Source organism: Sminthopsis crassicaudata, chromosome 1, assembly GCF_048593235.1.
Source record: "Sminthopsis crassicaudata isolate SCR6 chromosome 1, ASM4859323v1, whole genome shotgun sequence".
NCBI lineage: Eukaryota > Metazoa > Chordata > Mammalia > Dasyuromorphia > Dasyuridae > Sminthopsis > Sminthopsis crassicaudata.
In genome coordinates, this window is record NC_133617.1 from 87,961,774 (window position 1) to 87,978,206 (window position 16,433).

General features: G+C 34.2%; 1 protein-coding gene across 2 annotated transcripts in view; it reads left to right on the forward strand.

The window, feature by feature from the left end:
* Positions 1-16,433, forward strand: part of COL22A1 (collagen type XXII alpha 1 chain) — a 578,696-nt gene that overhangs the window by 467,479 nt on the left and 94,784 nt on the right. For both annotated transcript variants that reach the window (XM_074264749.1, XM_074264757.1), the window contains 3 exons: positions 8,710-8,745; positions 9,530-9,583; positions 14,556-14,600. In XM_074264749.1, the coding sequence (XP_074120850.1) occupies positions 8,710-8,745; positions 9,530-9,583; positions 14,556-14,600 (135 nt within the window). The remainder of the gene's footprint in view (positions 1-8,709; positions 8,746-9,529; positions 9,584-14,555; positions 14,601-16,433) is intronic.

Here is a 16,433-nt window from a genome sequence, read left to right on the forward strand (position 1 = left end):
TTATTGATAAAGAGAGAGAAATAACAGAAATAACTAAAACTCAAAATGGAATATAGGTAAGCATTAAGATAGGTGCAAACAAAGCAATATGTAAGTCTGAGGTAGAAAATATAAATTCTGACCTGGGAATCATTGAAGGTTTCATGGAGTGGATGTTATTTGAGCTGAGACTTCTATCATGCATTTAAATTATTCTATCTATAACTATATATGTGTGTATGTATATACACAGAGATAATAACATAATAATTATGTTATATAGTGATAATAAAACATACATATGTATATGAATAACTATAGAAAGATAACATACATATGTTTATTTAAAATGCAATTATAAAGATAACATACTTATGTATTTATACATATATTATTACATACCTATAGAATGAGAGGGAGAAAAGAAAAGAGGAAACTACAAGGAAAGTGCAACTAGAGGTAGTGAGTCAACTGTTTTCAGAGGTATCAAACTAGCAGCCATATGCTAATTTATCTGATGTGTTATAGAGATGATTCATGCATTGATTAGGAGTCTAGAATAAGTGACCTGTGAAGTTCTTTCCAATTCTAAGATTCATGGGATCATTTTTAGGTTGCTTTTAGTCAGGATGATTCCTGAGCACCTTGTGCTGAAATCCAGCTTAGTGAAAAAAATAACAAGTTTTGCCATAAGAAGACCCAGTGGGTTCAAGTTCTGATTCTGACACTAGCTTTGGGGACTTGACCAATTTATTTAATTTTAATTTCTTTTAAATTAATTTTATTTTTAATTTATGGAATAAAATAAACATTTCCAATAATCAATTCTTAGCTTTTACTCAGTTAGCAAACATTTATTAGATGCCTACTAAGTCACAGTGTTATTTATGCTGTGGAGAGAATCAAAATCAAAATGGTCATTTGTCTCAGAAAATGTTCTTCCTATCAAGGAGCAGCAACATGTTCAATCATAAGTAAATATAAGATACGTGCAAAATGTTTTCCAGAGAAAATGTCACTAAAAATTGGTGTGTAAGAGTAGCCCAGGAACCTAGCTGCGTGCTCTATCTGTAGAATGGGTAAAATAATAATTATCCTACCTAAAGCACACAATATTGTGAAGAAATCACTTTGTGTGCCTTGAAGATGAGCTATTATACACAAGTAGCAGATAACATCTAGATAGAATAGTCCCTGGTGTACAAGTGGATGGAGAAAAGAGACCAAATGAATGAAGTGCTTGTTATCAGCAAGTTTTGTGGTGGCCAGCAGAGGGTAGCAGCATCCCAGCTGGGCAGGCGGCACTAGGGCTGATTGGAGTGATGGATGATATTAAAAATGCAGGCAGAGGTAAAGTCAGGAAGATAGTATGGATGCTAGGGATGGGGATGGGGGGTGGAGCATGATATGCTAGCTTAGTGTTTCAGTGCCAGGAATGGCTATTCAGCTTAGGACCAATGAAATCTCAAGGACCCAGAGACACTTGGTATGGGAAAAGAAAGATCGAGGAAGAGATGGTGTTTTGATATACTGCCACATAGAAGAAAGGTTTTTTTATTCTTCCTTAATCCCTAAGGGAAGAACTAGAAACAGTCCATGAAAGTGAAGGTGTTAATTTTAGCTCAATATAAGGGGGAAATCTTGATAGTAAGAATTGATTTTGGAATTAATTGGTTCCCTTATTACCAGAAGTTACTAAGCAGGTGACCCACCTTCAGGGATGTTAAGATAAAGATGCCTCTTCAGATTCGCAGGGGACGAGATATCACTTCCTAATATATGTTTCTGTGAGTCAAACCTTAAATGATTCAATGCAGTCAGAAAATGTAAGAATTGAGTCAGAAAATCAATAAGAAGCTAAAAACAGGGAAATCACTCATTTATGCAAGGCAAATCATCTACTGACCACTTGGTGTATTTTGAATCTTTTGATTATCAGGAAGGCTCATCTATCCCAGTTGGTTCATTAAAGGTCCTGTCCACATCACTCATGATAATCAATAGCTCAATAAGCATTTACTTAGTGACCAGTTACTGTGCTGATCACTGGAAGTAAAAAGGCAAAGGTGAACAAGACAGTTGTCTTCAAGGAGCTTATATTCTCTAAAAAACATGTGGTTGCTGTTGGTCCTTCCTGTTCAAAGTCAATCATCACTTCAGGGAGGTGATGCCATAACATGCAAGTCAATTGAATTTAAGTGAGAGAGATCATGGACACATAAAAAGTTTATATACAAATAAAACACAAGGTAATCCCCATGGTGAAGCACTATCAACTGGAGAAATGAGGAAAGGATTCCGAGAGTACTGCACTGGAAGGAACTGAAAATTCTGAGTAATAGCAAAGACAAAAAACTACATTTTTGTAGATATTTTAAGTTTATAAAATGTTTTAGCTTAGGCATAATTAATATCCCTATTTTTAAAGATGAGACAACCAAGTTTCAAAAAGATAAAGTGCCCAAATCTCCTGCAAATCTACCGGACTGAGTGCTTATTGATTTTCAGTCTGCATCTCTTATGGTAGAAACCAGTAGATTTGAAGTGAAGAGATCTGCTTTGGAGTCCCAGCTCTTTCATTCAATGCATGTGAAAACTTGGATGATTCCATGCTTTCTCTTGGCTTCACCAGTAATGGGCTTTGAACCCTCCTAGCACTGAATACTGTGTATCTAAGAGTCTTTCTAAAGGTTATAATGGGAACTAGGGACTGAACCTGAGTTTCCTGACTTGGGACTTTTTTTCCCTATGGAAAATAAGCTATGCAAGCTTATTAATAAAAACTAGATGCATTCTATCTTTTAAACTAAAAACTTGGTTCATTTTTTATGTTTTTTTAATTGAAAAAAGTGCAATAAAATTAATACTGACATAGTATATAAACTCAAATTTTGTAAAAATCTTATTTATTAGTTTGTGTAGCTTAACCAAAGCAAGAACCCTCTTGATGAACTCCATGGGGTCCCTTTACAGAATAATGTTTTGCTTTTAAATATTGAAGGAAGCACTGCATTTCAATGACTGATAAATGAAGATAGAGTTTTGGTTTTTTTCCCATCTAAGTTCCTGGATGCCCTGAAATCTATCCCTGATCCCTTGCAGCCCCCAGGTTAACTTACTATACACATAAGTATATTCTTTTCTTATGTGCCATGCAGTTTTTTTTCCATTTTAGCATGTGAAATAAAATGCTATGCTAGGGTTATCTGTGGATCCATCCAACAGAAAGAATTAACCATACCTCCTAGTAAAAATACTACCATAAATCACTTTTGAAATACTCCTCTCAAAGAGAGACCAGCTAAAAAGCAATTTGCCAGGTCCATCCCAGAAGTTGTAAATTTAGTCTTGTTTTGGTATATTTCCACTGCTTAGACTTACTAAATTTTAACTTGGGCTTCAGTTATCAAATTTCCTCATGTCCTTTCTCTGGCTGCTGGCCTAGGCCTCTATGTCCCAGGAATTTAGGGAACAAAAAAGTTCAGAGATGAGATAAGGAAGGAGAGGAAAAAAAAGAAAAGGGAAGAGTGCAAAGCCACTTTAATTTAAGAGTTTTAAACTCTGGAACTGGCTCCAAAGCATCTTTGACACTTATTGGCTGGGTCTCAGTGGGCAAATCACTTAAATTCTCAGTACCCTCAGGCAACTCCATAAGATTCTAAGTTGCTGAGAAGTTGTTGAAGGACTTTGCTAACCAGGGGTTCCCTAAAACTGTGAAATCATAGGCCCTATCCTACCCTATCCCAGTCTCATTTTCCTCATCTTTAAAATAAGAATTATTGATAATTGTACCACTTTTATGCTCCAAGTTTCTTTTTTTTTTTTGAAAAAAGTCCCTTTTAAATTAAAAAATTCTATGAAAATATGAATTATTATTATGAAAAGAAACATTATTCAGGCAACTTCTGAATGTAGACTTTTGGGATCTCCAGTACATCCTCTCCCAGTAGATACTGGTTTGAAGGCACTAAATTTCCTTTTACTCTAGAATTCTCCAAGTGGCTTCTAGCAGCCAGTGGTGGATTTTGTTTTGGGGAAGGAAGTCAAATTGCTTTTATTCTGTCTGACAACCTCTGCCTCATTACACCTGAGAGGATAGGAGCTGTCAAGACAGTTGTTTGGCTTCTTGATTTCCATTTAAAAGTCATTAAAAAAAATCTCTTTTAATTTCAGTGCTGCCTCTAATCTCACTATCTGATTCTTTAGTGCTTCAGAATAATCTTGCCAAAAATATGAGAAACATTAGAGTCCCACTCCATTATACCACAAAATCAACTTAAATTCTTCCCTTCCCTGATGGTAATTCACATTTGTTCTGTGCTTAAAGAACAGGTTCATAGACATCTCAATTAACCCTTACAACAATTCAAGGAGAAAACTAGTGAGATTACAGTCTTCCCTGTTATTCACTTGATTCTCTTTCATTGAATGAATTAAAGCTCCTTGAGGTCAGGGATTGCTTTTTATAGGGGGGCTATTTTTAGCACCTAACATAATATATTGCCAGCTATAGAGCACACGTCTTAAGTGAGGTATATTGAATTGAATTGCAGAATATCTTGGTCAGAATCACTAGGTAAATTAGGGACTCAACAAGTGTTTGGAATCCAAAGCTGATTTTCTTCTAAAAATAAAATTGTTGTTTAAATCTGGATGGGATTTCAGAAATGATTTTTTAAGATCATACCTTTAATAATTGATAGGAGAGAGATCTGAATTCAGGTTCTATTTATTCTAAATCCACTTCTCTCCACATTCTTGCATACTTACTTCAACACTTCTTCCATGGATCACTTGTATGATTCTTCTTTTTACCACTGGCAACTACAGTTGTCCAGTGCTTTGTACCCTGGTTAATCTACCTAATTCACCAAACATTTAGCAAGTATATGTATACATAAGGTTCTGTACTCATGATGGGAGGATATGCTGCTCCAGAGATGGGGAAGACATGGCCCTTGAACTCATAGACTTTGCAGAATAGTAAAGGAGACTAGGCATAAGTTCAAATGATTATAATGCTAATAGAATGTCATCAATATTACCTCTAAGATTCTTTCCTCCCTTCAATCCTATTATGTGATGACTATATATTATTTTCTGATTCTTCCTAGTCAGCTTCATTGAATGATTATGAGTAAGTCACTTCATCTGTAAGCCTCAGTTTCCTCAAGTATAAAATGGGGATAATAATCACAATAGTATATATAAAAGCTATAGTATTTAACTCATCAAGTTATTTTGAATTTAAGGGATGGGGTTGACTGAACCAATCAGACCCTTTTACTCCAATTTGAAGTATCTCGTTTTTGAACATTTACTAACTGTGTGACACTGGGCAGGTAACTTAATTTCTACTTATGTCAGGTTCCTCATCTGCAAAATAGATAACAACAATAGTAATGTTCACAATGTTATTGTAAAGATAAAATGAAATAATATTTGGAAAATGCCTCCAAGACTTAAAGATTATATAAATTATAGCTATTAAATAATGAGATACTATAACCTGATAACTTTGTAAATTGAAAACATATCTGTAATATTCTCCTCTAAAATGTAATATTCTCTGTTGGGGTTTTCTTGGGGTCTCTGGAGGCTGCCTTCCTTTCGGTTCAGTAATCACCAAAAATATAGCCAGGAATTAAGGTCCAAATCCTTCATTGTCTCTTTCCAAGTCTTGTCTCCTTTCCTGTGGCCCAGTTAGCTTTCTTATAGTCCAGCTCCTTTATTATCTCCTTTGTGGGGCTGGGCAGCTTTCTGGAGAGCCTTTCAGTCTGGCCTTGGTCCTGAGAGCTTGAGCTCCCATCTTCCTTCTCTGACTTCTGAATCCTAGCTTATATATGCTCTCTTATCAAAGGTGTGGCTTTTGTAGAACTCTACTAAGTACTAAGTACATGTACTGAACTAGAGAACTGTTAAGCACCATGCTAAATTAGATAACTATTTTCTATTAATTCCACTGACTTAGCACCTTGTTTCAAGTTCTGGCCCATAACACATATCTATTGAAACATTTAATAGATTTTGAAGTAAATGTGCATAACTTAGTTTATCAAGTAGAAAAGGAATAGGATGTTTCTAGCCACTGGATGAAATGAAATGATATTATAATAGACATGTGTTAAGGTTGATTGAGAAGACCCAGTCATATATTATGAGATTTTCCATAAAATAAGAAGCCAATTAACTAATTAATCAATCAGTTTAAGCAGCACCTATTATATGCCAAATATGCTAGGAATACAAAAACAAAAAGGAGAAAAATGTTCCCTTTTCTTGAGGAATTTACAGTTTGATAAGGGAGATCACATGCAAATAAATATATACAAAATGAGCAATATACAAGATAAGGGAATAACTAAAAGAGGGAAGGCACTGGAAGTAAGAGATGGGGGAGGTTTTGTTGGAACTTAAAGGAACACAGATAAGTTAGCAATTGGAGTTGAGGGGGATAGCACTAAGTTGGATCCCAACATTTTATAGGTGAGTCAAGAGAAGGGAGTTCTAGTCAAGCCACTGAGAAGTACTTGCTTGTTCATGAGGGAGAATAAGAGTCTTGAAATCCTCCCTCTCTCCTCCTTCTAAACTGCCAGACTGGAGGAAGATCTTTCACACTTGGAAATGTCTGAAAAATGTGGGCTTCTCATCAGTGTTCCTTAGCAGCATATCCAGGAATAACAATGAGTGCCAGTATTCTCTATCTACTTAGAAAGCCAAGGACAAAGTAGACACGCTCGGGAAAGGCAACTACACAGTTTTTACCAGGATCCCAGGAAAAAGCTATGCTTACTTAAGGAAAACATAAGGATCCCAAAAGAGGGAGAGGAGATGATAAAGTACTCGCAGCCAAAGGTCTTCAAGAAGCTATGAATTACCTATTTTGTAACTTCATATATTCTGAGGTTGACCCATTTTCCAATGGGCTCTGGTATTTGTTGGAGAATGAGCTAACTATATTCCCCCTTGGGAAAAACCTGATTCTAAAAGCCAAATTAAGTCTATTTTGTTAACTGATATTAACTAGTAATCTTTGGAGAACTACCATTTGGGAACTTTGGAGCTATAGAATTATAGAAAAAGACCTCTCCATAAAGACTCTTACAATAATACCAAGGGCAAATATGGGGGCTACCCTGAAAAGGCCTGGCTTTTCAATATGAATAAGAATTGGAACAGTAGATCCAAAGTCTAGACTAGCAGGATCAAGTTTAATCAGTTGAATCAATTAAAGTTACTTTCTAACACTTTGTGAATACTTTATATTTACTTTACCCAGGATCAAATCCTGGTAGGATGTTTGTAGACTGACAGATAGTGAAGACGTTTACTTTTTGTCTTTGTGCACATAATATCTAGAGCAATATCAGCATATAATGAAATCAGCACTAGGTTTGTACTTTTATTAATGCAGGAAATACCAGGTATGGAAAATCCCTTTACTTATGCAGGTTGGAACCTTCTCTGCAATTTTTAACCTTAGAAAGTTATGTTTAAGTGCGTTAATTGAAGGCCACACAGTTAGTATCTCAGACTGTACTAGAGAATTCAGAAATTCCTGGTATCAAGGCCAGCTTTCTATATGCTATGTTTAATCAAGGTTGAATTAAATTTTGATAATTATGCAATGAATTCATTAGAGGCAAAGTACTTCAGATACCAGCTTTTTAAACTCTGGGTCACAATTTCACATGGGAGGTGTCTCATAACTGAAAGTGGGTTCACAAAATTATGATTTATTACAAGCAAATGTTTTATTTGTATACCTACATTATAAAACAACATAGAAGAATTTGTAAATATTTGGGCAAAAATGGGTCACAACTGATAAAAGTTTGAGTCCCTGTTTTAGAGGGACAGAGAAATAATTTGGCCTTTGTGAGTCAGGAAAACCTGTTTTCTAGTCCTAATTTTGATACATAGCTTTTGAATATTGGTAAATCATTTAAATTGTTAATGTCCCTTGACAGTCCCATAAAAATATTTTTAATTATCTTTTGAATTATCAACAAGCTGCTCATCTTCATTAATAGAGTTCCTACTGAAAATTCCTTACAAACACTGAATCATAGGTCTGAGCAAAAATCAATTATGTAAGGCACTTGACAAACCATGACACTCTCTATAAACATTATTCATTGTTATGATTTCTATCATTACTGCTCTTGGGGAATATCAAGACATTAAATTGAAGAAAATTCCAATAGAATTTACTAAGCCATATTGACTTGGTTGTTACATTATGTTTCTCTCCCACTTGATTATTCAGTTTATCCAAAGGCTGTCAAATACAGTCTCACATTAGCTCAAAGTCTTTCATCCTGATAAATTCATATGATTCCAATGTAAACAACTGGATATTCTTCATTTAAATAATCCACTACTCTGTCCCAAAATTTTGCTTCCTCTTGGGAAAGATCCCATTGCCAGCATAATCTCAAGGATGATGCCAGTCATTTATATTCTAGTTCCACTGGAGTGCATTAAGGCAGGAAATTCTTGCAAACTCAAAGCATTGCCTTTCAATTACAAGGGCCTCCCACCACACAGAGCTGAAGATCTTCTCAGCTGGTACATCCATCCCCCAGTATGTGTCTTCTCTTTGCTCTCTCCTACCCCCCCAACCTTGGCTGTCTAGCTGCTACTCTCCATCTCTGATGAAATTGAATACCTGTCTCTAGTTGAATATTGAGCCTAATTTCAAGGAATATCTCCTTCTTTTGTCTCTAGGGCTCCACTGGACCACCAGGAGAAAAAGGGCCACCGGTAAGTGCAATGTGCCTGTACAGTGCTAGATTTCTATAGGAATAATTAGGTTATTGGTTGAGTATTCCTTCCATCAGTGTAGATTGTAAACCCTACAGTCCTCATTTTAAATGATCCTTCCTAGGTTTTCCATTAATCCTTCATGAGGATCCTTTCAATGTGCCAGAGACTATATTATGATTCTTTTAGTATTTTAACAGATACTGTTGAAAGTTGAGATATTTGAATGTTTCCTTGTTTGAATGTATTAAAAGAGGAAAACTATATCTGTGTAAGTGTGTGTATGTGTGTGCATATGTGTATATATATATATATATATAGACATACATATATAAACATATGTCTTATATATATATATATACACATGTATATGTGATAATTACTAGTAATGAAATGAAATCAAAAGAATATTGGTGATTCATTTATGAGGTTGAGTTTGGGAAAAGAGTAAATTAAATTCAGCTTGTTCAAGGCTAATGGCCAGAGTAAGAACTGAAGTATGGATAGATTGAAGATAATAGTGAGAACAAATTATAGCTTTAAAGATGCCTGAAATACAGAGATGTAATGATAGAAAAGTGTGGTCTGATAAAATAAGATTTATACAAAACAGCTTGTGTTTCAGATTCCACTGACTGATAAATTTATATTCATATTATAAAAACCTCATGTGTCCATAAATATATATATATATATATATATATGTGTGTGTGTGTGTGTGTGTGTGTGTGTGGGATACATATATATGTGACTCTCTAATATTTTTTCGTTTTCTTTCATTCAGGGTTCTCGAGGGTTACCCGGATTCCCAGGTCCACAAGGTCCAGCTGGACAAGATGTAAGTTAATAGAAATTATGAAATTTACAATCATGAATTTATAAAGTATTAAATCTTCAAGAGACCAAATGGACATCATCTCAATCTAGCCTTTAATTATACAAATTGCAGCTAAGAGAACAGAAGTGACTTCTAAGACCACACAGTGAGCTAGCTCCACAAATAAGATTCAAATTCCCTTACTTCCTAGGCAATGCTTTATCTTACCACACGATTAGTTTAAGGTATTGATATCCCTAATAAGTACATTATGAAATCAATCAACTAATCAATAAGCACCGATTAAGTACTTACTATAGGCCATTATTCTAGGTAATGGGGAAACAAAGTTAAAAAATGAAACTATGCCTGTTTTCAGAGAGATTATCATCTAATATGGAAGACAATCATGTAAATGCATAGAACTATACAAAACAGATACAAGCAACCTTTTTTATAGAGACTATACTAATTATACTAGACTATATAGTCTAGACTAGACTAGACTATATGGAGACTATACTAGAGACCATACTAACAAGTGAATGATGAGAGGTAAGAATCAAGAAAGGTCTCATGCAGAAGGGGACATCTGAGTTGAATATTCAAGGAAACAAGGAATTTTATCCCTCAATAATATCCTAGATGAATATAATGTAGCCTCCTCATAAAATCTTTCTATAATAAAAAAACTGAATATCTTCTGGAGAAATACATTTTCCCAAATTCAGCCTCATATTTTTACTTAGAAAAAAATTAAAGCCCCCAAAGACCCTTATATATCACCTAGATCCATTAGCTATTATGTAAGGCATAATCCAGAGAAATCAATGTGGCTCTGGGGAAAGAGCACTGAATTTGGAGTCATAAGGTCAGGCTAGAAGGAATTGTGGAAGGGAAATTCTCTTTACCTGATGAAAGGAGAAACTGAAAAACCCAGAGAGATAACCTGACTTGTCAAAGGTCACACAGATTCTTAGGTGAATCATTCAGGTCCTATCCTGTGGCTCCTTGAATTGGGCTTCTATGTGAGGGCAGAATTTGGAGACTATCTCATTGATTGCTGCCCATCTCTCAGAGACTCAGTTTTCATTTTCCTTCTGACTTTTCTATAAGTCATTAAAAATTATAAAATTGTTAAAAATTGAAAGACACTTTGGTTATCATCTAATCAATCTCCTGGTTTTAAAAAGGATTGAGCAAGGTCTTCCAAAGTGAATGTAATAATTATCAGTCACTTCTATTTTGGCCAGAAACCCTGATAGTCTTCCCCTCCCAGATTTATTGATTTATATTTATTTTTACTAAGGGGAAAGGGTCATCTTTGCTTCAAGACCTTTGTCTTTTACCTAGCTTTAATTACTGAATGAGTGTTGTTTCAGTCAAACTGAAACCTGTTGAAAATCTTAGCTTAAAAAGGCCAAGGTCTCCCACTGCATCCAGGACCATTTCCAGTCACCTGATCTATATTTGGCCACTGGATCCAGATGGCTCTGGTGGGTAAAGTGAGGCAGATAGCCTTTCACACACTCCCTCACTTAAATCCAGTTTTCTCGCATGTCATAGCATCACCTCTATGATATTTATAAGATTTATAAAATGAGAGTAATGGAAGCACTTTGTTCCCAGGGGTATTGCAAGCATAAAATGAGTTAATACTTTTAATGTGCATTGCTAGATCCCTGACTGATAGCAGGCGTTATATAAATGTCTGTTGCTGTTGTTCTTAAGAATTCTGGTAACCCTTGTTTTAACAAACCACAATTTCTCAATTCCTTTCCAGTATTGTGGTGCTCAGAATTGATCACAACTCTAAATGTTATCTTGCTAGGACAGATTGGAGAAGGACTATTATCTCCTGTTCCTGAAAACTCTGCTACTCTTAATTCCTGCAAAATATGCATTTCTGAGGCTATGCGTTACTGTTATTGAATCATGCTCACATTATAGTCCTCAAAAATGTTTATGTTCTTCTCAACACAAAACTATTATCCAACTAAATTAATATCTTTTTAAATCTTGTTTTGGGGACAGCTAGTTGGTACAGTGGGCTGAACACCAGTCCTGAAGTCAGGAAATATATATATACATACATAAATTTTGTGTGTGTATATGTGTATATATATATATGTATATATATATATATAATTTTTTATTAGTTGAAATGGAGAACTTTATATGTTGCTCTACTGAATTTTATATTCTTAGCTTTAATCTATATTTTGAGATCCTAGGAATCTTTAAAAGCATTTAATATGCTAGCTATTACTCTTTGTGGTTCCCATTAAAATTGCCTATTTATTTCTCCAGCACATTTCCTAATTAATGATATGTATCAAGCCTAGTCCAGGAAGAGATACAATAAATAAATGCCCTTGGATGACTTACTGTCTACCACAACATCTGTCTTAATCTCTTAATGGCTCGAAATTTTAGAAAAATTATCCTTTGACAAAATCTATCATCTTGTAATTTTATCCATTGGTGCTAGTTTTGTCCTTCAATGCTAAACAAGGTAAGTCTCCTATATGAAATCTTTTCAAATATCTGGATACAGTATTCATCTTCCTAGCACACACACTTAGCTTTCTTTTATTAAGGGTAAAAATATTTAGTTCTATTTATCAATCTTTCTAGGACACATTCTCCAGTCTTGTTACTGCCTTGTTTACTGTCTTTTAGACACACTCCAGTTTGTCAGTATCCTTCCTAAAATATGGCTTTCACGTAACATTTCACAGTAAATCAAAGTCTTATAATAATGCAATTTAATAAAATGTGTAGCAAATATAAGATTCCACTGTACTTATTATTTTTATTAAAAATAAAATTTTCTGATTTTATATAACAAAACTCCACCTTAACTACTTTTGCTCCAATAAAGTGTCTCTCATGCATAATGTAAAAATTATATACTATTTCTTGCAATACATAACAGAAGTAATTATGTCTGATAACATTCTAATCATTAGTATCAAGCAAGATATAAAACAGGCAGTCATGCTCAAAAGCTATTCATCACTATCATGGAGGAGATCCAGCATAGAATCCAAGTGTGAAAGGTAATCACTCTAGATGGTAAAGCTTTCCAGGTACCCATTTTTGCAGATGTCATTGTTCTGATTGGATCATACATCAGAACACTGAAAAGCCTCCTAAATGAGATCCAAAATCCTTCAACAGAGTTTGATCTTAATGGATATCTAAGAAACAGGGAAAAAACAAGTAAACAAAGAATTCCTACTGTCCAGACCATGGTATATGAATGGACGAATGTCTCCTAGAACTGACAGATAGATTATATATTACATATATAATATATAGACTCACACACTGTACATGTATAGATATAGATATAGATATGGTATGAATACTATAATCTTCAAAGAAATGAAATTTGAGGATGATCCAAAGGACATTGAAGAATTAGCTACATAATTGATGTCATCATACTATAAAACATTAAAAACAAAGAATTATGAAGAATAAATGATTTAAAGCATTCTATTTAAGAAATGTGGACTGGTTATGTATAGACATCAAGGAAAAGCTAGGGGTATATCCTAATAAACTTCATGATTTCAAGAGAAATTAAGGAAGTGCTCCAAATATATGGCAGACCCTAATTGGAATTTTATAAAAGATAAAAGGCAACAGTCATTTCATTGGTATAGGGAAACTTCTAGATGAAGATATTCCTATCAATACCAGTAAGACTCTTCTCTGTATATATCTTAGTCTTAGAAAGTTGCTTTGAGCAACTGTGAAGTTAAATGACTTGATTAAGGTCAAATAGCTGTTATGTATTGCATGATATATTATATAATTTTTACATTTGCATGAGAGACACTTTATTGCCATGATGCTTCTTATTCCACTAGAGATTTCCATCAAATTTGACATGAGTACTCTTTGGATCCAGTTATTCAAATATTTTCAAATACATTTATTTGTACTTTGACCCAGCTTACTTCTATCTTTTCCAGAGATATCACAAAAGAAATGTTATTAAATTCTTTGTCAAAATCTCAGTAAATTTTTCTCCTTCTTCCAGTGACTCATTTGAGCTTAAAGCTGACTGGGCTCCTGATGGCTATACCAGTAGTAGAAATCTCTGGCAGGTTCTAGCAAGTAGTAAAGTAATTAGTTAACAAGTTGTGAAGGTTCTTAAGTCAGACAAAAATGGAGAATTATGTAAGAAAGACATTGGGGACTTGTATTTCATAGTCCAGAGAAGAATTGAATGAACGTGAATTGACCTAAAAATAATTTTTTCTCATATTCCAGACCTTCATATCCATCCCCTTTAACAGCTATCACACAGACATTTCTATAATATCAATGTGATAAATATATTTATAAAGGACTTCAGAATATTTTAATCCAACTCCCAGGTAAATTAAAGCATGAATCCTGTCTAACCTATACCTGTAAAGTTCCAGTGAGACAAAGAGCTCACCTCATCATGTGACAGTTAATTTCATGTTTAGGTAGATCTATATTTTGTGTAAGTTTGCTGTCATGTTTAGGAGAAATCTATCATCCTTTAATTTGTTGTGTATTGTTCCTAGGAATCAGATGAACTATATTTCTGATTTCTTTATGCACATTTATTCTGCACGAGACACTTAAAACATAAAAAATATCATTAACATGTAAATGTACATTAATAACAAATATCCATAGACAAATCATTGAGCCTCATATCCATGAGGTAAGAGAATTAGTTCCACTTTACAGATGATGAAAAAGAGATTCAGAGTGCTGAAATAATTTGCCACAGATCAGACATGTTATATGAGTTAATGCTAGGACAAACAATCAGGTTTTCTGAGTGTCCTTGTCACTGCTGCTTATTAATGAAGATCCCATCCTTTCTATGGATAATCTTCATTAGAATCATGGGTTGGGGGGGAAGTGTCAAAACACAAGAATAGCCTGTCTGTAATCAATATAACATGATCTTTTTCATCTTTTTTTTTTTTTTTGGTAGGGTCTACCTGGAAATCCAGGAGAAAGAGGTGCACCAGGAAAACCAGTAAGTTGTCTTAGTTTTCTGAATTCTTTTTAAATCCCCAAATGGTCTTGTTCTTTTTTTTTCCATTTATGTTGATATCATAAAAAAAACAGCCAGTTTTGCATGAGAATTTATTATGACCTTAATACTTACAATAAGGTAAGCCTAAGATCCGAATTTTTGCTTATGACTGTCTATAACCATTCACCCATCATCATTACTGTCATCACTTTTATCATATTTATCATCATCATTCACATTTCCCTAAGTTTTCCAAGCACTTTCCTCACAATAGATCTCAAAGAGAGGCAGAACAAAAACTATTTCCCCCATTTCATATTGAGAAAATAGGCTTGTAAAGGCAGTGTCTGCTTATATAACTATTTAAATAGTAAAACTTAAGTTTCAAACTCAGGTCTCCTAACTTCACAGCCTCGTCCTCATTTCATTATACCACTCTGTATTTCTTTATTTTTCTTTTTTATTATTATTGTCATTTTCTTTACTACTCTGCATTTCTGATAGAGCATTGGCCCAGCGATCATTTCCTTGGTCTTTCATCTTTAATCTTGCGCTATCTGCTGGCTGTTATATAAAAATATGCTTAGATATACCCTATTCTTAAAAAACAACAGCAACAAAAATATTTCATTTAATCTTGCTTGCCCTACAAATGTTGTCTTTTTGTAGACTTTTCTACAAGTCTTTTCAAGTTCAAAATCCTAATAGATTGTTTTTTTTTTCCTTTCTCTTTCTCTTTACTATCTACATATTCAACAATCTTTACATTCTGGTTCTTGATCTCACTAATCTATCAAAATCTACCTCCTTTTCCCATCAAACCTCGTTCTTTGTAAGGTTAAAAATAAACTGACTTGTTAAATAATATTTCCCCTTAATTTTCATCTCTTTAAATGCTTTACTGATTTATTGACTTCTTCCTCGTGGACTTTCTTTTCTCCCTTATTTTCTATGATTCTTCTCTCTTGTTTGTCCTACTAATATTCAAGCATTCCTCCTCTTTCTCTATTGCATCAAAGTCTTATCTCCTGTCCCTTTAGCCTGTACTCCACAGGCCTTTTTTTTTTCTCTTTACATTTTTTTTCCCATTGGTGATCTCTTCTGCTTCTAAGAGTTCAAGTACCATCTATACAAAAAATGACTCCTAAAGCTATATAAATAGTCCTCATCTCTTCCCTGAATGCTCTCCTGCTTTATCAACTGTCTACTGGACTTCTCTTAGGAGACCACTTAAACATCTCAAATTCAATATTTCTAAAGAAAGATTATCATCTTTAACCTTAAAATAACCTATCCTCCAAACTTCCCTATTTTTATTGAGAGCTCCATCATCTTTATAGTCTCTTATATTCATCATTTCAAAGTCACACTTAACTCTTTTATAGACATGATATTCTCCCATGTCTCTTTTATTGCTAAATAATACTGGCTCATGTCTTAGTGACATCTCTCCCAACCATCCCTTATTTTCTACTTTCAGAGCACCATCCTTTTTCAGGCCCTCATGACCACTTATCTGGGGATAGAATAACTATCTACTCAGTCTCCTTGCTTCCTCCATCACTTCCTTTCCAATCTATCCAGATAAATTACCAAAATAATGTTCTTAAGGCCCAAATCTGACCATATTGCTCCATGTCTCAGGATCTTTAAATATCTCAGTTTTGTCTACAAGATAGTTTCCTCAAGTTGGCATTTAAAATCCTTTACATGTGTATTTTAACCTTCAATTAAATGCTTTCTACAATGATTTATTGGGGCACAATGGAGTCAGGAAAATCTGATTTGAAATCCTACTCAGACATATACTAGCTTTTATGAAACTATGATTCT